We start from the raw sequence: 25,316 nt of genomic DNA, 5'->3' as shown, positions 1-25,316 counted from the left end.
CGCTAAGAAACAGACATGAACGGAATCATTTCCACATTGTCTTTCGTACGGCAAGAAAGGATCTGAGTGTATCACATTCTCAGAGTCAAACTGCACATAATCAAAGACATACGAGTTTATATTTGAAGGTTCCAAAAGTAGTGATAAGATGAAATGAACTTCCCATGGCTCAACAATCTCAACAAGAAATATCGCTCTATTCCTGCTATAGTTTAGTGTCATTTCAATTTCATTACAATGGGGCATACTTTAAGCCTAATTTCATACAAAGTTAATGACAGCAGCACCTGTTTGTATTTGATGACGGTTTTCTTGTTGCACATTTATCCCAAAGAGAAAATTTACTGCTGTTAAATTGTTTATTGTGTTTTATAAATATAGTAACAAATGTTTTTAAACTGGGTTTTGCTGCAAAAGGAAGCACTATCATTATCTGTAAAAAAATATATATATTTCTATTTTTTCTGTGGATGTTGAAAAGAAGAAAAGCATACAATATTACAGGAAAAAAAATGTAAAAAGCCCCCACTGACCAGTCCAGGGATGGAACCCGCAATTGCTGTCCCCACTAGTTGAGTGCATTAGCTAGTTGGCACTGCCGGGCAGTACCGTTGCACGGATTTGAATAGAAAACCACATACACCACCTTGCGCTGTACCTCCAGGGGGTTGATGCCTCCACAGCCATAAAACCTAGTGACACCCCTGGTGTTGGGTGTTTGAGTCCATCATCAGTTTGTAATCTTCAACTAAATGATTGAATTTATTTTATACTTGTGTGGGAGTTCATAAAACCATTTCAACCTAATTATATGGTTAACAAATTCTGTTTTTATGACAGCAAAGACTATTAAGATGGTTCTTAAACATTGCCTGTACAATTATTTGCTTTGTGGCGGTGGTGGCTTTTTTTTTTTTTTAAATTTATTATGGTCCCATGTTTTGGAAAAAGAGCAAATTGGAAGTGGACCATTTTTACAGCATGGATTGTGCACAATTTTGGATGTTCCAGAGTAATTTGTCCAATCAGTTAATCTGTGCCAGTGGCAGTTGAAAATATCTACATTCTATTCTAATCTCTCTAACTGGCCCCATAATGAGACTAATTAGAATTTTAGGTGGAAAGTATACTGTTGCCTTTTCTCATTTTTTCCTTTCTGCCCCACATAGGCAACATGATCATTAATGTTCTGAGTATAACTAAAATCGTGGCGCTGCACCAGGTGACGGATGATGATGCACATGTGATGTGTTTGTACGCAGGGACATTGATCTTTGTAGTCAGCGAAATTTCAGAGTCGTAATGTGGTACCCAAACCAAACAATGTAAAATACGCCCATTAAGGAGTAATGAATCCATTAAGGGAAATGGATTTGTCTTGAGGCTGGATCAATGATGTGTGTGTGTGTGTGTGTGTGTGTGTGTGTGTGTGTGTGTGTGTGTGTGTGTGTGTGTGTGTGTGTGTGTGTGTGTGTGTGTGTGTGGGTGTGCGTGTTTGTGTGTGTAAGCAAAGACACACTTGAAGCATTGCCTAATGAGTCAAAGATTTCACCTAGTCTGTGTTTCACCCAATGTAAACACGAGGGGATAGGAACAGGTTTCAGCTGACTGGTGCCCGTAGTGCTTGCATAAAAGGAAGCGTAACACACACATGGACACGCACAACATGTACTTTCACTCACTGATGAAATTCTACCAACTGTCACATTTTCATCCCAAGAGCTTCTGTTTATAAATTGCATATATGCCAAGCGCCATACACATCAGGGATACAAACACTTCATTCTCCATCTTTTACCATGTGTGCAAGTAAGAATTAATTTGGTGTTGTTGTTTTTTTCGAAGTCACAATCATCCTACAAAGAGGATGTGTGCTAGTCATGCATATTTATGACACTGATTGGTATTTTCTGAGGGCCTACTTCACTTCCTACTTCACCAGAATGACAAAAATGATATATTGTAGAAAATTCAGAGTTATCCTTTGCTTTTGTGTTGTTTATTTTGAGTACTGCACTGTGACGGTTTGTCTCATTTTAATCACTCTTACCCATGAATGGCGGCTCGTCCCAGACGGAGCACGCCATTGCACACGCAGCCTCTGTCGCTGAATAGCCAAGCAGACGTATATCATTGAAATGCTGCACGGAACATTTGATTTGGCACACTTTTTATGTATACAGCTGTCGCTTTCTTTTCACTGTGTACATCTTGCATGTACCATCACTATTTAACTGCAGAATGCCTCAAATGTCTATGTAGGCAGGAGTGATAAAAGGGACAGCTGCGGTGCTCTTTATTTTGAGAAAATGTCATCCGCCTGAATACAAGGCACTCAATCTGTATCATAGCGTATTTTGGGGGAGCTATCTTCTCCAAGCAGGCAGCTATTTCACCCTATACCAGACCTTGTATACTTTACTGCAGCGATAAGAAAAAAGATCGCACTGCTTTTGCATCATTCTGGAAACATGAAAAGAATGAGCCATTTGGAATTTACTATTTTTTTTCCCCGGGACTGTCCATCACTAGATATATAGTATAGGGTAGATCTAACTTGTAACTTTCAACCTCAACCTGCCTCTCTCAACAAACTCATTAAATCTTGTTGCTTTTGCAAGGAGAGCTTGTCGCCACATTTTTTAAATAACTCCATAAATATGATCGGAGGCTTTGATGGCATTTTGTATGAATTTTCCCATTGCACAAAATCAAAATATGCGCTCACCTCTCTGACTGGGGGGACTGCAAGGTTACTGTCTAGTACACTCTAGTCAGTCAAGGACATGCAAAGGTATTTGAATGTCTAACGATGCTTTATGTGAATCAATCTAAATTACCAACTCACAAGAAAATAATGGCATCTATATAGGTAGATTTGGTAGATGAGCATTTGAGAAAAGTTTGTCCTTTACCAGTAGGCCTAGTATTTTTTGGACTATAACTTAGTGCAGGCTAACAATTTGGGTTTTCTCAAGTTGACTCAATATTTTAATATAAAGTTTAAGTAGGGTTATAATCAAACAGAGTGGGAACCCAATCCCAGAACCAATCTCTGTTTGGAAGTTAATTTAATCACAAACCCCCTTTCTTTTAAATGTAACCAGCAGAATGTAAAAAAAAAAAATCAATTCCCTGTTGGAGAAGGAAATGAACCCTGGCAGTGGAAAATGCATGGATGGAAATAACAAAAGTCAGGTGTCCATTATGTAGGAGATGGGTATCCAGGAAAGGGTTCAAATTGGTGCTCATCCAAATTAAGATTGTTGCCTTGGCAGAGGTCCGGTCTCTCCTAGATTCCACTGAGTTATAGCGACATGGCAAAGCATACATCTACATCGTGAAGCTATATTTTTGTTGTTAAAATGCCACGTTTCAACCGAGTACAGTGTGGTTATGCACTTTATTTTTATTTTTTTTATGCACATACAGAAAACATTTTTATTTTTTTATTTTATGGGGGCTGGGATTCAATTCAGTGGTGCTTAAACATCCCACCAAAATGGGCTAGAAACATCTATGCTTTGGTGTCATTGCTGAAGGATGAGCAAATTAATTTGCTAACTTCCATACAACTATTGAGCAGCATATTATGTGGTGACGTATTTAACAAACAATTTGTTCAATTAATTGGGTATTCAATGCTTCAACGGATTTTCTCATTCAGTATATCACTGCTTGAATCTTTGGTGTTGTGTGATCGCTTTCTCTCAAGGCTGAATATGCATACATCTTTGAAAAACCGGTAAAGCGGTCACTATCTGTTAACTAAATTAGATGATAAGCAGATTAATTTGGATTGGAAACATGATGTATTTTGAGTGCAATTGGGTTAGGCGTTTATAGCTTCTCTGTAAAATGCTAGATAATTAAATAACAATAATTAGGGAGGCAGTATTGAACAATTGGTTATTAATGTTAATGTGATGTACTAATTGATATTTCATGTAACACCTCGTCTACAACTGTATATTTGGCAGATGAGACATTCATTGATTGTGTGGGTGCGCTCGTGTATGCGTGTGTTTATCACTCCCTGTCCTCTCTCTTTCTCTCTCTCTCTCGTTCTCTCGTTCTCTCTCTCTTTACCTCTCTCTTGCTCTCTGCTCACACACACACAAAATGGAGCTTTATTAGTTATGGGTTTCTACAGGGGACCTAAAATATGTCCTCCTTACCTGAGAGGTCCCTGCCAACACCGAGTGCCAGGCCATCTTTGATCCACAGGACAACGCCATGGTAACCAGGGATAGAACATGGTAATGTCACAGGTTGGCCAGCCACTACCACCAAGTCCTGTGGCTGCTGGGAAAACATGGACTCTCCACCTGAAGACAAATTTAGTACATTAGAGGCAAATTAGGTAATTACATTTTTTTTTTTCAAAGGAGATAATTCAGAATGAGTTTTTTTCTTTCAAATGGCTCAATAGAAAGAAGGGAAAATGAATGGGAATTGCAACATAGGTGACTTTCTAAGTCTACACACCTCTTGTCAAACATGTTGAAAGAACTCTTGAGGACAAGCAACAAATGAGTTATGCGGGACTTCATGATGCAAAAATGAGATACAAGCATCCAAGGTGTCAAGCGTAATCTCAGAACTGAAGTGCAGACTCAGAGACAGCTGTTCCACCTCAAATTGGTTCATTTATGAAGGATGTCCTCCTCATACAGCCGAGCTGGGCATGTGCACACGACAGATAACAACATCTCATCTCCCAACAGTGCTCCAACGGCATACATTAAGTCAAGCTAGCACCCATGTATTCCATCTGCGCAACTACTGCTGCACTTGTCTGCTGCGTATTCATGCAGAAAGTGGTGTGCAGTGAACTCCATTAGCGGAAGAGTGTTTGTTAATGGGAACCACTATGGTGAAGAGGGGTAGAGACAATAGTAGAGGGTGGTGGTATTATGAGTAACCTGCCGATCAAAAAAAATGTCTTTAGATTTTTATGCCACATAGGTCACCTTAGAGCAGGGGTGTCAAACTCATTTTTTTCGCGGGCCGCATTGTAGTGATAGCTTCTTTCGGAGGGCCATTATGACTGTCAACTCAAATAAATGTATGAGCACCTCATATTAAATACAGTAAAAGCTGCAAAACAAACTGACAAATAACTCGTTTTCAAATCAGACGAGTAAAAGCTGGTCAAATATAAAAAAAAAGATATTATTAAAAGTGAAAACAATTTGCAATTCTAGTAATGACACGAATTTGATGCACAATTTATCTTCGCGGGCCACAAAATAATGTGTCGGGCCATATCTGGCCCCTGGGCCTTGGGTTTGACACAAGTGCTATAGAGTGATATTTAATACAAACACATGCCCAAAACAGTCACATTGTTGTAAGATAGAATGGCACACTCGCTCAGCCAGCAACTTCCCTCAGCCACACCCCTTTCATCACCTCAATGTCTGTCACTTGCTCCCTTTTGTTATCTCATGTATTTAAAGCCTGACCGTGTTTCTCCTGGTCGGCGTCTACTGTTGCTTTCCGTCTGTGTCCGTGCCTAGTGTTCTTGTCCAGCTAGTCCATTTACCCCCGGTCTTGTGTGGAGGTTTACGGTCAGAATCTGTTCCGTGTCTGAGTGGACTTCTGTTTGCCTGTCTGCTGGCCGTGAGTCTCTATCCCGCCTGTGTCTTTGTTTGCCCACCTCCCTTCCCTTCAATAAACCCTGGTCCAAGCTGCATTTGGTCACCTTGCTCCATTCCATCTGTGGTGCGTGCACGCACCCAAGCACGCGCGCACCCAAGCACGCACGCACGCACGCACGCACGCACGCACGCACCCAAGCGCGCACGCACTCACGCACGCACGCACTCACGCACGCACCCAAGCACGCACCAAGCACGCACGCACCCAAGCACGCACGCACGCACGCACGCACCCAAGCACGCACGCACACACGCACCTAAGCACGCACGCACACACGCACCCAAGCACGCACGCACACACGCACACACACACACAATCAATTCGAGACTCCTGATATTGACAGTAACCAATAGGCCTCCAAGACTCAGATTGAACAAATGGACGTTTTTTTTTCTTCAAACAAATACACACTTCATTCCCCTTGAAGCCAACATTGAGAAAGCTAAAAGGATATTGAGGTCTGCTTGTTTTAACTAGAATCCAAACAATTGCTGTCACTCCTTGACTAAATGACCCAGGTTGGCCCTTAAGTGTATCAGTGAAAGTGGACTCTAGTGATGGAACACTCACTAGTCTACAGCAAACTCACTGGAAGAGACCAGCGGCCCAATGTGATCAGGTGAGAGAATGAGTCCCCTCCCCCCCTATGGCCAATCTCTATAGTTAAACAAAGATTTGTGAAAACTGGTTGAGGAATTATGTGATCTTACTATCTAAAATCCAAATCAATGAAAAAATAAAGAACATGGCCGCAATTGGCTAGCAGCCAGTCCAGTGTGTACGATGTTTATTCCAAAAGCAACTCAGATTGTCCCTAGCATGCCAGCAACCCTAATGAGGAAAAGCAGGTAGGTCGGAGAGAGACAAATGGTCATGGAAAGGTGGTTACAACGGGATATGATCAGACCTTCCAATTTGCAAGGGGCTCTTGATTATAGAAGTTGAGAGTCTACAGAATAGAACAATCTTGTTGGTTTATGTGTGCAAAGCAGCACAAACAGGACTTCATGTGCATATACCACCCACAGGGAGAGGAGATTAGTGACACTATCAGATAAATGTTTTCCTCAGCAATTTGGATTTGCTAAATCATGCATTGTGCTTTTTTTTCCCCATCTGTTTGATAAAACATTATCTATCATCACAGTTACCTTTTCCCCGTAAGAAACCCCACAGATTTCTACAATGATCTGTTTGCCAACCCTATTTAGTTCACAAAGACAGTCAAGGTCATAGTCCTCAGTTTGCTTTTTTGGTCATTCGCAGGCAAGCATATTTAGAACATTTCAAAAATGGATTTTACGTAACCGCAGATTAAATCTTCAAAAATTAGAAATTATTCTGACAAAAGACAGCAGGAAATCAGCCATTATATGAAGGATTTAATACCGGCATTTTGATGGACATCAACATCAAAGGTTAATATTGAAGAAAATGATGAAATGATTGTCTATAAAATAAAATTATTCAAGCAGAGTCAAAACAATTCACATGAATATGGCAAGTCCAACAGAAGGCTTAATAAATAAAGAAATAAATTAATAAAACAGACCCGCCTTAAACGTACTACTTTGTTGGGAGCTATCACATATTAACTTTGCAACAATTCAATATTTTCAACCGATTGTTGCCCAAAATATTAAAAAATGTCCTTTAGATTTGAATAATTCATCGTGGGGCATATTTTAATATAATTTAACAGTGTTTTACAGTTTTGTTTTTGTTGCCCAAAATATTAAAAATGTCATTTAGATTTGAATAACTCATCTTGGGGCATTTTTAAATATAATTGAACCATTTTTGATAGTTTTGTTTTTCATCTAATCTACCTGTAACAGTGACCGCAAGTTACAAGTTGTAAGAAATGACAAGTGGTTCATGGCATCAATTGAATGTCAAATTAAATATGTTTATCACAGTAATCATACAGATCAATCAGATGATCCAAAGTGGATGGACATCAAGGCCAGACAATGTTTACAAGGAGTTATTTCAGATGGGATGCAGACTTTACACACCCATATTTGTGACACAAGCTGGTACTTTGCATTGCCTGTTGTTGTTTCACTTCAGATAATTTGTTTGCTGTTGAATAGCTGTTGCCATTTCAGCACATGCCAGGGCTATTTTCTCCTTAGGGCTAACTGCCCCCAAATTCATCGCTGAAGTCAATCAATTCAGCTTGGAAATGCTGTTTATAGTCACACATTCAGGCCAGAGAAATAATCAGCATGTTGCCTGTGCACCATGTGGCCATGCAGCACTAAAGCTTAGGCCAAGATCATTATCAAAAACTATTATCCCCCTGCTCTCGCCATTTACTAACAGCTATTTGGAGGTATGGCTTTCGAATACATCTAAGGGGATAATTTACAAGCAAGACGATGGCAGTACTTGGTTGTTTTCAGCTTTGAAATAAACAACAGGGCAGGAAGAACAATACTAAAAAAAAACTAAAAAAAAACCTTCATAATCTTTCACAGCAGGGGGTCAGCAGGTTTTGTTTGAACCACATTGCACAAAAAACAAAAACACGTACTTTCAAAGTGTGATTATTGTTTCATACGAATATGTCTCTTCTCACTAAAGCTCGCCAATTTGCACCCTCCCAATCCTTCCCTCTTTTCCACTGAGGCATAAATGTCTATCCTTGTCTTTCAATCTCCAGACCCTGATTAGTCAGAAATCCAGTGTGCATCAACCCACTCTGCACATAGAATTCTGATTGAGGCGCTTGATTATAGCAAAATCAGTGCGGCTGAAATATTTATCCATCCTTTCATGTTTGTGAAAGTATACCTTTGCCATTAATTTTCGCAAAAGATTTGGAACATTCATCATATCTGGGGCCATTAAATTTACTCTTCCGTCAATTACGTTTTATGATATTATAAAATGTGCAGGACCATGGACTCATCACATAAGTTAACCAGTAATTCTTATTAATTAAACACATTTGATGATCTGTGATGATCTATGTTATTGATATTCTGCACACTCCAATCATATTACGTATTACTGACGAATGACCGGCCTCATGTGCTGAAACATAACTGTGTACTGGGATTGGGGGGATTGGACATCAAAACATATTCGGCAAGAGTGGTGGGGGGTGAATGGCCCTGAGATGAACTGGCCATTTGGGAATCACACGAAATTGTCAATGGCCATTACCACCCCTGTTAACTACTAATTAACTACAAATTGTAGATGGTGGTTTTAGCAATTTGGAACAAAACTCTCTTGCGACAAGAAAAGTACAGGCGAAAATTTGGTAAATATTTGGGACCTTGAACGAACCATGATGATCTCTGATGTGAGCACGTGTTGCCTTTGAAAATACAATCATTCGTGGTTCAGGATAGAGCCTTAGACATTATATGTTGGCATTTTCATTAAATTGGCCAACTTACAAAGAATTTCTGATCAAACACTATAAGCTTACAAAGTGCACATGAAAAAAACAAACAATGAAGCAGTGTTGATCTGATATTTAGTCGGTTGTAAAAGCAGTCAATGATTCTGATGAAAGTGACATGCCTCAAATGAAAATACTCTGCCAGCCATAACAAAAGCACGAGGCATGCAAGTACTGTACACAAAGGGAGTTTTAAATTGCATTGGTGAACGTTTAGGCCAAACAAAGCCCAGAAACTACCATTAACACTGGCTGGGAAGTAATAAAATATACACAAGACCAGAGAAATTTCAAGCCGCCAAGAGGCAAGATGCAGCATTGACAAAGCTTCAAGTATTTGCCAAGGAACACATTTTACATGCTTTGTGGTGTTTATTGAAATTATTATCATTTCTAATTCAATTCTGAAGCTGGACTTGAAACCATTCCAATCTGTCTCTGGCCAAGCTTTCAGCAGAAACTGTGATATGGATCCAGGCCCAATCCTTCAGTGAAACTAGGTTTTTGTTACACTCATTAATATCAAAATTTGAGCTCCTCAAAGTAGCTGCCAACAACAATGGCTAATAATTATGAATAATTCACGAGGCCCTATCGCTCAAATTAGAGCGGACATGTATTGTAGTGACTTTATCTTCCTCATCATTGTGTTTAAATCCTCCCATTCTGCCCATCCCCTCGTAACACACATTGAATGCCGAGTGATAACACAATTCGCCTATCTGGAATATGACGCCTGTCATTAGGAGCAAAATGTGTCAATGCAAATTCATGACGCTGGGAAGACAAACACGGGTGCTGGTGCAAGTCATATTTATACCATTTCTCACACTGTGCATTAGTGGTGCATGACAGTTGCCAAGGCTCAATCAAGATGAATCACCTCAGATGATGACTTCTATAAATTACAAATGGCAACAGCAGGAGGGCCTCCGAGGCACACACTTTATCATTAGCTACACGGCCAGAGGAAGTGAGATTTCATGGACATCAGAGGCTTGAATATCATGGGTCGCAAATGGATTATTACATCTCTTCTGGCTGCATTTTTTTTCAGACCGCTTCCGTAGATATTGGTCCAAAGGTCATAAGGCATCCATTGAAATGAAATCCTCAAATAAGAGCATAAAACAAACAAAATCCTCTAAGTCTTTGCATGAAATGCACCCGCCTTTAAGGTTGTTAAGCTGGCAGGAGAGAAGCGCCTTCACCGGGCTTATGTGAGCTTCGTCTCACCGTTGATTGTAATTACTATTATAAAGCCACAGCTCTTGTCTCCACAGTAACTATTCACACGTTATATTTAGCATAAATAGAAGCCACGTAACCCATCGCTCTTGGTAGGTATTGATTAAAAGAGTGCAGGGAAATGAATCCAGACACTTTTCAAAATGACAGTACATTTTCAGGCATTACTTCTACCTAATGGCAAGAGGGGTGGGGAGCATAAAAGGGATGCAAATGAGGGAGGGCCAAAGAGTGTATAAGGCGTTTAGGAGATTGCTTCTGATGGAATAGGAAACGTCGCTTCTGTCTCTCGGCTCTATCCTTACATCATTTCTTTGTCAACTTACACTTCTTCATTGCGTCTCCCGCTGCAGTATTTGTGGCAGCATTTGTTGGCAGTACTCAATTCCACGTGGGCTATTGCCCTAGAGCAAACACTCAAGTGTTTACCGAGCATCTAGGCACCTGAGGATTTGCAAGGAAAACTTGTTTGTGAGAAGGAAAATGTTGAGGGGCTTTTAGAATGTGGCCACTGGGATTGTTCATGTTCATTAAGGTCCCAGGAGATTAAAATAATGTAAAACTGAGAATTGTTTGGTTCAACGGGACATGTAGCATCATGCCCTTTACTTCAATAATACTTCACTGATATAGAATGTAGTTGTTTAAAGGTGACAGATTGAATGGGAATGAATGCATAATATGGATCATAATGCATTGAGGGGCTTGATATTACATCTAATGCACATGCACTTCAGTCATGTTCACATCCTTGTTTCTATGTTACTTTTTTTAAACCTGACTAGAAATTGTGTTACGGAGCTTAATGTTTTCTTCCAAATGGGCAATGGTTTAGGAGGGTTGAATGAATGCATGGTTAGCACTGTAAAAGTGAAAGAATTTCAAAAATGCATTAGACTGAAATGCTGAAAAGAATATTCTCCATTTCTCCCAGGATACAGCAGCTAATGATTTCAATTCTATTGTTGGAGTTGAAATTGTAACTTGGTGTATTCTCATTATTGTTTGAGAAATATCTTTAATAAAATACTCACAGTTAAATTTATGATCAATTATGAAAGACACATATATATAATCATACTTTATGGAGTGTGTCAGTGACATTCATGTAAATTAAAAGGCATGGAAAATTCCCTGCTGAGATGACAACACCTGGCGCTACATGTAACTTAATTGACTGACTATGAAAAGAAATAGTTCATCACAGCAAAAGAAACACCAAATTGAAATGTTCTTTCAAGAAGGAATGTGGCACCATTAACAGTAAGGCTTTTTCTGGGCTTTCTGTGAATTTGACACCCTCCCTACAGTGGAGACAACCATTTGCCTCTCATCCTCCTCAACTATTTGCTTCCCTCAGAGACAGCCTCACCTCGTTCTTCATTGTGGGCTGCTGTGACATTGAAAGAGACCCCTAATCAAAACATTTCTCTTTCTTTCAGATGGTGCACAGACCGGTGAATGAGAGCTGACTCCAGGGGGAGACATATTTGTCCCAATCAGGGCCTCATCTCCCTGTCCCCGCTGGGCGAGTGTTTCATCTCGACAGCCCACTGATGAATCCTCCACTTAGCCTTGATTTGGAGTAGCAGCTCACCACCGCCAAAGTGCCAGGTTAAATCACAAGTGACAGCGGCCCAGCCATGGCCATTACACAAAGTGCCTTTACATTAATGCATGTAAACCTAACAAATATGATGTGTCTTATCTATTGTCAAGTGAGCTAAGATTACATTTTTGTACCTTCAACGTAGAATTACGTTGTTTTTGGGTACACACCTGAAAATGGCTGCATGGCTTCCTTATTGCAGGTTTTAATAATATTTCAGTGAAATAAACAAAAAGGATTTGACAAATTCCAATTAATTATTTAGTAGCATTTGCCATCTTTCTTGTTAAATGAGATCTCTGAAAACCCTTTCGTGGAACCAACAGTGCCATGTCGAAGAGTGGAGAAAATATCAGGTTCCTGAGGCAAAATTGGAAGTTAATTTTCCCATCGCTAACAAAAATTAAGTACATTTTAGCTTCAGTTTTCATTAGTTTTGTTAAAGTAAAATGTGCAGAACTCCATTATAGGAATAAACTTTTTTTTTTACATAAGTATTAAAACTAGAAAAACTAGAGCAATCATGTGAATACCTCACACCAAATTGCAAGTGAAATCAATATCATTCTAAAGGTTATTTATTCATACAGGCTTACATATTAGATATCTTGTTAAAATTTGTGACTGGTCCGTGTCATTAGCAATAAGATGTAGTAGGCATTGTTTCAACTTATTCCAAAACATAAGCCTAAAAGGCTGTGCATAAATCCTTCTTTGGTGTCAAGTTAGTTCATCAATACTTATTCAGACTGTTGAAAAATCTATCCGCTCAAAGCCTTTGTGTATTCATTAGGCATTTCACCACCACCTCACAAATGCTACTGCACTGAAGCAGTCACGGCTCTCTGAGAGGTAACAGATCAGGGGAGGGTTACTGAGCCGTTGTGTCACTTTCAAAGGATGATGGAGGGATTCAATGTGAGACCCACAACATTCATATTTTCCTCTAGTGTCTGCCAAATCAACCTTGGTAAAACGTCAAGAGTGGGATAAATCTATCAGTGCTTTCATTTGCTTTCAATATTTCCACACTCTGGTAAAAAAAGAGAATGAAAAGGAATAGCTATTTAACAACCTCAGTAGTGCCATTGGGGGACTATTGAACTTAACACCTGTCTGGTTAGTAGGTTGTAAACTGTCAGCGGCTTCTCCCATAAAAACAGGTCAATGATGGTGAAGATCATAAATGTTGAATTCGCCCAGATTCTAGCCATTTGTGCAGGCCATTTATGCTGCATTAGTCAAATATGTACACTAGTGACGAGGAAGGCCCTCCCCAGGTTAGGGAACCTGTCAAGTGGTGCAATGCTGTTTGAATAGGCATTATCGAGGTGACGAAGAAAGCACTGACATAAAGAAGGAGCCACAGGAACTACTGGCACATAATGGCACACCTCTCCTAAAAGGACACTATCACAAACAAGAATAAAGAGATCCATTTCAGTCTGTGAGATGCCATTATACATGCCAACAGAGAGCTAAGCATGCACTCTATTTTTAAGTGCACATGAGGCCGTAAGCAGGCAATAACTGCTCTAATTTGATCTGAATCCCCCCCAAAAGCCGTTCCTGGGCATTTGTCCTTAAATGATTTTCAAGAGAGGTGTAGAGAATGTCTCTTAAGCGGTGAAAATGAGAAGGAACTATTGCTCGTTTTAAAACGGCTATGTGATTTTTATAATAGGCAAGTGCACCAGATGAAATTGACTGCCTGCACAGTCTGTACATCACGGACGGGCCCTGAGTTAAAAGCACAGCGGCATATCCTCTGTTCTTCTCCCAGACTTCCACTTTTACAGCAGTACATCATCAAGCTCCAGACAGCCCACAGCGCATCACACCCCCCTCCGCCCCGAATACCCAACATCCCCAGTCGCCTTGGACGTGCTTTCACACTCACTGTCACCCCGTACACAACACCTCTTTCATGGAAATCTCTCAATCAAAGCTTCATTTGCATTCCAAAGTAGCACTATACAGCCGAGCAGAGGACATAAAATCACATCTGCCTTCATATAAATAAATGGCGGATTCAGAAAATGGTGTAAAAATGATGTAAAAGCGAGAGCTGGCACAGGACTAAGCTTGACATATTTTATGCCATTTACAGTACATTAGCAAACGCCATCAAAGTGGACAGCTGTGTGAGGCACAGCAGTCATCGGATTTAGGGCGACTTAGGGCAGTAATATAAATGGGAGGGTAACGATAGGAAAAGGTTCGCCAGAAATAATGTAGGCAAAAGGCCCAGAAACTAATTGAAAGAAAAAAAAATCAACAATTTGCAATTCTCTTTTCTAAACAGTCATTTATCAAATGACCTATGGTACATATAAATCAACTCATCATCCTAAGTGGAACTTCAAGAGAAATACATCATCCTCTTGGCAAAAATACAATCAATTTAGTTTATAAACAGAGAAACAACAGTTTTAGTTTTTGGAACCGAAAATAAATAAATAAATAAATAAATGCAAATCTTAAAGTGAGTCCTGTGGAGCAGCTGAGTGGATGTGTAATAGCCTTTAGTCCCGTTGGCTCACAGTGGGAAAGCTCTGAAATCTTTCCCAGTGGGTTCTCCAATTACTCCTGCTTCCTCCCACAGGGAAAAAAAAAAAAAAAAAAATATATATATATATATATATATATATATATATATATATATATATATATATATATATATATATATATATATATATATATATATATATATATATATATATATATATATATATTATCTCGCCGTAAACCAATATGGAATCAAAAATGTGACACAGGTAAGATATTTTATGATATGACCTTCGACTCCAACCTCATTTTATGTCAATCTTCCTCAAAAAGGGAGTTTCATTTTCACTTTTGGGAAAGAGTATAGCAATGGGTATTAGGAAACCTATCACCAAAAAAAAAAAAAAAAAAAAAAAAAAAAAGTCATTTCCACATCTTTTGCTGTTGTCATTCTTGCACACATTGTGCACGTATTGGTGGGCGGGCAGATCCGAGCCGGCTGCTTGCTTGCTTTTTAGTGCTGCTCAGTCACACGGCAGACGGCGGTGGGTGTGGGGTAGGGGTTATTAAATTGGGCTTGCTTGGCACTGAGACCGAAGCGGTAAGCATGGCAACATTGCTACCACCTGTTTGACGAGACTACAGTTGTGCATACTAGACTGAAACGAAACCGCTGTATTGATCTCATCTTGCCATATTCATATTATTTGTCTTTGGAATGATCCAACCCAAAGATTATTGTGTTGCTGACCAGGATAAATTGCAAGATTGAAGCGTCAAGTTCGGGACACAGCTCTGGCCGCCATCTTATCTTGCACAACAAATATGATTTGTCTACTTTATGTTTTTTGTTGAATGGCTCTATTCTTTTCAATTTGGCAGAAAATGATGATAAACAAGCAAAACGTTCAACATATATGTATGTTTTACGAGTGAAATTTCAGGATTAATTTAAAATTTACTGTAGACGTTACAGGCAAAATTAATTTGACCATCTCTAAACTTTTGAAAGTGCCTGTCCAACTGTTCAATATTTCAATAAATTTCTTAGAATTTTTACTTCTTTGCCTTTCTGTGAATCTTCCAAGTGAATCCCCAGGCCCCATGGGAATGTCTTTACCGCCTGAGCTACTGACAACCCCTTGTGGTACTTGTAATAGAAAGGTTCAACTGCACATTGACCGTTGCACTGGTGTCAATCAGTGTCAACACATCCAGGCTGGACTGGGACGATCCCGTAATTTGTACAGTTAGGGGAATCAGAGTCAGAATAGAGAAGTTGTCATCGGATCATAGCAGAGGCTTGATGCCGAGGTTCAGGTACCTCTAATCTCAGGTTAGTGTCTCCCAGGTCTCTTACTCTCCCCTGGTGCAATTCGACACATCTAAGAACTCAGCAGTCTAGTTATTTGACTCTATAGACATAAAAAGAGCCCCTTTCGAAACCGCTCATCTCCCTTTTTTAAACCCCCCCTTGAACCCTCTTCTTTTTTTGCCAACAGCAACGCCTGAGGCCATAATTCAGATCCCAGTGGTGTAAGAGCTTTGAACCCTGATACTGTTCCTTATGCTACCTCTACAACTTTACCCAAAAACATTTCTGCCATGTGCAAACTAATTTCAATATGTCTGGCATGTAAATTGCCAGAAATCGTTCTGCAGTTATGGAGTTGATGTTAGCGGCTTTGTAAATGAACTCCATAGTCTTTACATGAGGAAGTGACTGCTTTCACACACCCAGGACATGCAGTTTTATTCAAGTCCTATCTGATTGGATATCTGACTTTTTTTCTTATAATAGTAATATTCTGACATTGCTTTAAAAAATAAAATAAAGAGTTAAAAAAACACTGATCTCTATATTTTTATTTTCTAATTTTTCATAATCAATTCTTAGCCAAATTTGTTTCTCATTTGGAAATCTTGGGCGGTCACAGTCAACCAATGATTAGGCTTATTGACACCTTTGGACTTCATCTTAATTAGCTCTTTGGGTATAATAACACATGAAGGCACAACACAGAAACTGAGAATAAATCATTGAAAAAAAACAGACAATTCCAGTTGCGAGAATGAGTTCTCACTCAAGATTTATAATCCCAGATTACATCACATGAAAATCCTGTTTGAAAATCTTTGTTAGCCAAAGCGGGTGCTGAAAAGTACTTACTCAAGACACATATAGAGGTCTTTTTGTCATTTTTCACTTTTACTGGACAGTTCCAGCGTCCTCCTGCATAATCTTTTTTTGCCTTGCGACTGAACTGCACTCATCGAGTTAACCTTGTTTATATTCTTTAGCTGCAGTTGCCTGGTTAGTCCCAGATTTTGTAGCATTCCTGGGCAAGATGCCAGTTGGGATCTCAGGAAAAATAAATCTGCAAGGCTTCCACACAGACATACGTTGAAACTGCCCAGCAACATGTAGATGTAACATGACCTCAATGGATTGGCTCTTTTGTTGTAATAAATGGAGATAATGTTAGGATATTAAAGGTCAGGTTAAGTGAGATAGACTTGACAATGTGACCTTTAACAAACGAGTCCTCACTGTGGAGACATCCCACTGTTACCACACAGAACATGTCAGAATACTTGGATTGATAAAATACCACTTACTCAAACTGTGCTAAGGAGGCTCACTCTAGTGGTACATCAACAAATTATTCTCCAAGTCGCTCAGTTGTATTTAACTTTTTAGTGTAGTATGATAGCATTTCATCTTTAAAAAATTGTTTCTAAACATTTATTGAGGCACATTTTTCGTTTAACTGATTTGTACTTGTCCCCTGAGAAAATCCTACTACAGTATATTCTCCTAAACCAGAATGGCAGAAGGCTAGTAACAGTACCGCATTTTCCGGACTATAAGGCGCACCTAAAAACCTAATGTTTTCTCAAAAGCTGATAGTGCGCCTTATAGTCCGGTGCACCTTATATATTGACCAAATTGCTAAATCTAAACCGGCCCGAAGCATTGTCATGAAATCAATCATAAGTGGCCCGCTGAAGACGATGAATCAAAAAGACTATGGATCATTATTTTGTTATTATAAAGTATTTTTTTGCGTCTGAAGTTGAAATAAAAAAGATAAAATGGACAATGATTTGTTTAGGAATAAAAATCTGACATGATGCATTAATTAAGTTTTAAAATGGGCCATTCATTGAAGGTGCACCATAATGTCTGGTGCGCCTTATAGTCCGAAAAATACGGTAAATAAAATAAATGTGAGCAATTTTCAAATCTTACAGCATGATACCGACTTGACTAAGCTTGACTAGTTTAGTCACCTTAGCCTGTGAGGAACACATAATTCGTGTAACTCACCTGAAGTAAATTTCCCCCAACACAGCCACGTCAAGGAAAATTAAATACTAAATTCAAAAATAGGAAACATCAATCTGATCTCTAAGAATATACCAGAGCATGACTTTCTCAACACAATGTGAAAATCAAGTGCCAAACAGCGCCTTGAATGTCACCATCTTTCCAGTCCTAATCCTGTTACAGATGCATTTATTGATCAGTATTAATCCCATCAAAGGCTGTGTGCCTAAAAACACAAATACACACCTACAAAAACACATTTTGTCCATAGATGTGTGCTTGCATATGTGTTCGGAGACTTGAAGGTTGTTTGTCTTGCTGAGTGGCAGACAAAAAAAACAAACCTTGAGAAGTTGAAATAACTTGTTTATGTGGATTACATCGTTTTGTGTGCACGAAATAATCCATTATTGCAGTGCTGCTGAAAGAAAAGCATCTTGATAATTACAGGATATTTGCAAAATAGTTACGGTTTCACGGAGCAAGGACTGTTTCAACTGCCCCATGATATTTGGGTGATAAGAGTCAATCAATTATTCAGGCAAATTTGATATTTCTTTTGCAAGTGTGTCTTTCTTCTTGTTTTCAAATGTTTCTTTTTCAGAATCTACGCAGTAGTTACGCCATCTGTTGGCATTGTGACATTGAAAGCTATGTCTGACAAAATTGAACATTTCATCTAAAGACGTAAGAGACGCATAAATGTTTCTTCTGTGTTCTTCCTTCCGACCTTCTCCAAGTACATCATTTGTTATCGTTCACACAAAAGTCCCCCTACTCCAATGTCTTCAAAGTGATTTTTTTCCCATGATGTGACGGATCAAGAGAATTTCAGAAAAGTAACAAAGTAATCCAGTGATCCTCATTTTATGCTGCAAGCCAGCAAATGAGCCCTCAGCAAACTGGCTTTTTGGACTGTTCTAATTGAGCTTTGACACTGCTAATGAAAGACTGACAAAGATGAAGACAGAGATCTTACACCTACTCATTATTTACAAACCATTTAGCATGAAAGCATGATTAAGAAGAAGCAAATGAAATGTAGTGAGAAGAGTGTTGGTGTCATGGAGATATATGGATTTGTTTTGCTTTATGTTAGTCTTGCATGGGAACAAAACAGATGGAAGAAAATTAAATAAAGGTATAGGGTAAGGCAAACAGGGGTTTTAGTGAGACTACAAAACCTGAAAAATAAACATGCCATTAAGTAAATGTTAATTAATGTTTTAATTTTATTATAATTCATGTTGATGTGATACTGTATCTAGTGACCAGTCCAAGGTGTACCCCTCTCCCAAAATCTGCTGTTAAAGGTTCCATCTCATTTGTCATCCTAAACAGGCTGAAGTGGTGAAAAAGAAATGATAAAGAAACGTAATTGTGTCGATTGGGTAGCATTAATGGCATTACATTCTTCCACTTTCAACTTTGAAATTTCCAATTCACCTTGGGCTAGTAAATTGAAGTGGATTGGCTTAACTGAGATGTGATACAGATTATAGTAGCAGTGTGTTTTTAAGATATTACCCAAAACGTGATTTGACTATGACCTTAATAGTGCTTGGACTGAGTAAGTACCCATATTTCAGCACCAGGCAACTATGTAACCCCTTCACTATGACTCCCAAAGGTCAACAGTATATATTTGAGCTATCACGAATGAACCAACCAAGGCAAAGCACATCCTTTGAAAAGAAAGTGGTATGCAAAGAGCAAATCCGTCCGTCAGTCCTTCCGTCCATCCATCCGTCAGTCCTTCCGTCCGTCAGTCCTTCCGTCCGTCAGTCCTTCCGTCCGTCCGTCCATCCATCCATCCATTTTCTGAACTGCTTCATCCTCACAAGGATTGTGGGTATGCTGGAGCCTATTGCAACAGTCTTCGGGCGGTAGGCGGGGTATACACTGAAGTGGTCGCCAGCCAATCGCAGGACAATATAACATCTGTTTCAGCATAATTATTAGCAAACCCTTCCTCCACAAAACATTGGTGGATGATAAACAAAGTATTCCGCTTTCTTCACACTCACAAGACCATCCGTCATTTTGCCTCACTGTTTGGTTGCACGAGACAAGGACAAGGGATTTAGAATGAAATCATAAAGGACACTTAGATTGCTTTTACACGGAAGAGGGAATCCCATATATCACAGCCCATTGTGTGTTCATTTCCAGGAAATAGCTTGAGTCTTAAGCTATAATGAATGGATGATCTCACTGGCTATCTCTTTGTCCCCAGCTCATAACCACGACGGATATGGAAAGGAAGATGGCGGCAAGCTCTAATGGCCTTAACTGTATTATGCTGCTGATTGGGATACAATTCATATGGAAATGTTCATTCAATCCATAATCCTAAACAAAACATTGTGCTCTTCTTCAGAAATTCATAATCCTACCTAAATGCAAGGGGAAACGATCATGAACGTGACTGTTTAGTGTCTATCACAGCTGAGCTATTGACTCGAGTTCCATGCGCCTGCTTTCCATTCGAGCCAACTGATCTCTAAAATGTTGGTTTGTCTCAGCACAAAGGGACGGTCAAGTCATCTAAAGGTGGAATTGGATGAACGAGAAGACCGTGAAATACATTTATAATAAAAAAGGCAAAGTGTAGTCAGTGCCAGAGATAAACTCATCTCTGATCTTTCGTGACAATATGACTTGGCATTTTGTCAGGAGAACTCCATACTGATGAAAGAGTGCATAAATAAAGGATGCAGAGAGGATGTCAGCCAGTGACAGAGGTGTGGAAGAGACAGAATGGGAAAGAAGGGATGCAAGGAAGACGAAGCACAAGCGTGAACTGTTTGGACACCTCTGGCTAGATTCCCTTACCCATTACAGAATCTGGATCTGACTTCACATGTCATTAGCGGCAGTGTAAATCAGCAATTAAGTACACAAATGAAGAAATGTCAGCTATTACCTGGAGCACAACAGGGTAGCAGACGTTGCCACAGAGCATTCTGGCACAGCCAGGACACCTCATCTAACAGGCATGCAGCAACCCACACATATTTAAGTGTTGCCAACATTGACAAATGCACACGCACGCACACACACACACACACACACACACACACACACACACGCACACACACATACACACACACACACACACACACACACACACACACGCACACAAACACATGCACACAATAGGGTCTCCACTCACAGTTGAATGAGCTGTACTTTACGGTCTCAGGCAACAGGATGGTGCTAAAACTTGGAGCGCAACCACAGCGTTTTAAGTATTTGAGAGTAAATCACAGCAACTGCTGACAAAAGAAAATAAAGTATGGCAAAAATGCACTTCATGTGCTGTGTTGGGTTAAACAATCCCAGTAATAACTCACGTAGTGCGGATGTACTTTTCAGTTTACCTATTACGTACTCTCTCCAATAGACCTGAGCAAAGATTATTCAATAATATCAATCATTTTGCTCAAACAATTTCACCCCCCCAAAAAAAATCTTTATGGACATTTATACACCTATGTAAATATTGCATTAAAAAACAGACGTTTGCAGCTAGAATTATTTACCACATTAACATTGTATAGCTTGTAATCCTAATTACTTTAATGTTATCCTCATTGAAAAATAGCTATTTTATTTTAAAAATAAATATATTTCAGAGTGACCCCAAACTTTTGTATGGTAGTGTAGATTTATATAGATATATTTTTCAACCATTTGATCATTTGTGATCATTATTATCCAAATTACAAATGGTGTATTTGGCCTTGGAGGCTTTTTTTGTTTGCTTTACTGAGTGCCATTCTGTTAAATTGCTGTCATTTGAGTTGTTCTCATTATGCAGCCACCCAAACAGAGGCCCCTCTTATCTGCAGGCACTCCAGCTCCGATCAAGAATACATAAAAAAAACACTGCAACTACTTTTGCAGATTCACCTTGTGAACAACTTTGCAGCATTAGTGCATGATAAGATCTGACATGAACCCTCAGTGACCTACATTTATTTTTTGTCCAATGTTGCATTTGCATGGTGATGGATACATAGGATGCTACAAATGCTTTAACATGGTAGGATGGAAGCATTCAACTTCATCTTGAAGTGCTACCCTCCAGGGATATGCTTACTGTAATGCAAGTGATTAAAGCAAACAGCTGCCTTAGCCATGGGGGAGTCTGTGTGAGTGGAGACTCCACATATTTGGGTGTGAAAAGTGTGAGTAGTGACGTGAACATTCAGTGTTGATGCAAGCATGCAAATGTGACTACCTTTACATGCAGTCAAAAACCCTTTTACAACCTGGATAATGGCATTATTTAGGTCTTTAAATGTAAAATGTAAGTGTGCAGAAACCCAAATATGCCCTTAATCAAGATTTCAAAATTCCAAATAAGACCCCCGAATACCCCCTTTATAACCCAAATATGAATAAAATATGAATATATGTGGAAAAAAATACTTAGAGATATTGGTGATGTCAATGAGCTCGACTTTAGTGGTCTTCATCCAATTATAAAAACGTTCATAATTTCTTCAATGAAGGTTAAATTTACTGATAATTGAAATTGCATACAATTGGTGCTAAATCGTAAGTTATTTATAAAATATCTTAAATCAAATCTGAAAATCTACACTTCAACATCATCTATAGCATTGTAGCAGTACAAATTCATAAAAGCTCCGTCAATGTCCAAATTGTATTTATATATGTCGTTACTTCTTGCAAATTAAAGAGAGGAATGGCTTGCTGACTGCAGCATCTCCTTTGCACCTACAGCAGATGCATTCCATTTAGGGAGCAGAAAGCTGGAAGGGCCAAGAGACGCTGGGGATACTTAGAAGGATGAGGGCAGACAACCACCATGCTGCTCAAGGCAGCAGCTCCCTACATAGGGATGCATTTTTCAGGCCAAGCCTGGCAGCAAGTTTACACTGCAGCCCCCAAACACAGGACAAGCGTGCCATGCAGTATCCCAGCTGGAATATGAGAAGATCTTTTAGTCCTTTCATGAAAGGGATGAAATATCCCCAAAATAAACTGCCTATTTTACCATTCTCAATCTCTTTCACGTAAATACAAATTCAGCTGAGTCAGCATTGCTGCCTGAATGACTTTTTGCCTTTCTATTTCCATGCCTTTTGTCTTTACTATCTGGGGACATTCCAGTAGCTCTGCAAGAAGGATCCCAAGCTTCTGGCTCTATAGACAAAGTGTAGGAGTGTGACTGCGCCACGGAACGTTCAGTGAAATCATCTTCTTCAACCCTAGCAGCAAGTAGCACACACAAAAGGGGTTAAGAAGATGAGCTTAAGGCCTGGCTGCTATCTACCACAACCCCCCCACTACTAAAACAGGGCTTTGTATGCTAATGAAACTCTGTGGATGAGCAATGGCAGTCAGGAGACAAATGTGTGGGGCATTAAATCACACCACCCGTAGCATTAAAGAATGATAATAATGGAGAACACAGACATCTCAAGTTATTGATGTGCGTTTTATGACATGCATATTCAAAAGCGAGCGACACTAATGTCTACCCTGTGGCACAGTGAGAAGACACATTAGAGACAGCAAGTCGCTATTCATTTATTTACAAATCCAAAAAAAGGGAGGGCAATGATTTGTTGGGGGTGGGTGGGGGTGGAGAAAACAAACTCTTTATGAGAATTGGAAAAATAAATCAAACATAACTACAGAATTAACACACTGCACAGGGTTATCATTTCAGTTTTAAACTTGGAGAGCAGTTTTGGATTTGAAAAGATGACGTCCCTATCACTGTTGCTCGAAGGAAGGGAGAGCTTAAATTGGAGCAGTTTCTCTTCAGCTCTCCCATAGTCTGATTGTTGGAGAGTGTGGTTAGAAGAGCCTGGTGCCTCAGGTGCTGCCATGTCACAGTTGGGCTCAGATGGATCTAAGCCACCATTTGCACTGTTGGCAATACTTTGCCTCCATATGCTGTCGAGTGGAATGGGAGTGGGATGCTCAGCTGGCCTTGTGGAGTGAGTCAGGGGGACTAACCGCAGATTTACTCTTTCTTTGTTTTGGATGGCCTTGAGACAGTCCTGGCAGTTTGTTGAATCCCATAATAACCCAAAAAGGAGAAGGGGGCGTGGGGGCAGACTCGCAACATTGATGGCTCTAGTTGGCAATGGGTTGGCAAAAAGATGCGACGAGGTACCCAATTTATTTTTCATGGTCAGTGTACGGTGGGACCTCTACTTACAAACATAATTGGTTCTTAAATTAGTAGGAGAATTTTTCAGGAACTGAATGGACATGAGTTTGCAATTTAATAAAAGAGTAAGTTAATAAGCAGACATTTAAGGCCACCGCAAACATTGTTGCTGTTTTATTTTTTTCACTGCAGTCATTTTACATGAAAAAGTAAAACAAATCATAACAAACAGATTTCAGTTGCCAATATTTTGACTGAGGTGTTTGTCTCTTTTCCCAACTGATACCATCTCAACACCTATCACTCGTCTTCAGACATTCAATAGCACAAAAAAGTTTCAAACTACTCTCTACTTGTCTCTTTCTACATCCTCCAGTTGCACATTCTGACACTGAGGTCATGAAACAACTAGTTTTTGATTCTTTAGCTTCTGTGTGTTTGAACTGCGCAGCCCAAATTCCCAAAGATTCTCCTGTAAGATTTCAAGCAAAACCCAGGTTGAGCAAGGATCAGGCATTGTGACCTCGATACACTGTAATGTTTCATCAACTTGTTTGTGTGCTCTCGGTCAGCGGGTGGGAAAATAGAGAGAGGATCGTTAAAAGCATATGAGTGGTCTCATAAGAGACACAGGGTCAGGCTTTTTGGAGGAAAAAAAAAAAAGAAAAAGCCATGCTTTTATTGACTTAACCTTTTGCTATGAGAAAAAGCAATCAACATCTTTTAACTAGGCATTGCTCTGCTTTTTCCATTGGTTACGGTAGTTGCTCGGAAGTTCCACATTTTTGTGTATTTGTTCTGCTTCGCTTCAACATTTTATGCGCTCTCATTTACTCCATGCAAACTTGTTATCACATGGCTGTGTCAGAATGTGGAAGCATAGTTGGTTGTTAGACAGAATAATGGGGCCAAACACTTAATGGGTGGGAAAGGGTGACAGTAAACAGCAAATGAATGTGCTGCTGATGGCTTTTAAAAAGTCATTATCACATCATACCCAGCTAGCAGGCTGTGAATATTCAGCCAATGTGGGGACAAACAAAAATAAAAAAAAAAGCTTGGAAAAGATTGACAATATCAACACAGAGCCATTTTGTTTTTGAGTCAAGCAGTTAAAAGCGCTAAATGAGTTCGGTTGTTGTCCCCAACACGTTAAAGCAGCATTACCAGCCTGTTTTTGTATACTAACCAGTAATCTGTTTACAAAGTATTAAATATACATTCTAAATGATTATTGTTTGTCTTTAGTTTAGGGGCAAAATCATGAGTGAAGGTTGTGCAGTAAACAGTCAATCTTGTTGCGATATTACGGTCCTCTGTTTTGTCATCTGCACTTCTTTCTCTCCAACTTAGATGTGGCAAGTGCAACTACACGGGTTGT

At 39.5% G+C, this 25,316-nt stretch overlaps 1 protein-coding gene across 2 annotated transcripts in view; it reads right to left on the bottom strand.

The window, feature by feature from the left end:
• kirrel3b (kirre like nephrin family adhesion molecule 3b) overlaps positions 1-25,316 on the bottom strand; it is a 167,295-nt gene that overhangs the window by 54,883 nt on the left and 87,096 nt on the right. For both annotated transcript variants that reach the window (XM_085916572.1, XM_085916570.1), the window contains one exon: positions 4,179-4,328. In XM_085916572.1, the coding sequence (XP_085772698.1) occupies positions 4,179-4,328 (150 nt within the window). The remainder of the gene's footprint in view (positions 1-4,178; positions 4,329-25,316) is intronic.

The sequence above is a fragment of the Syngnathus leptorhynchus genome, chromosome 7 (assembly GCF_054491065.1).
Source record: "Syngnathus leptorhynchus isolate UIUO chromosome 7, UIUO_Slep, whole genome shotgun sequence".
Taxonomy (NCBI): domain Eukaryota; kingdom Metazoa; phylum Chordata; class Actinopteri; order Syngnathiformes; family Syngnathidae; genus Syngnathus; species Syngnathus leptorhynchus.
Note: the sequence above shows the minus strand (reverse complement) of the source record. Positions and strands in the feature narration are given on the sequence as shown.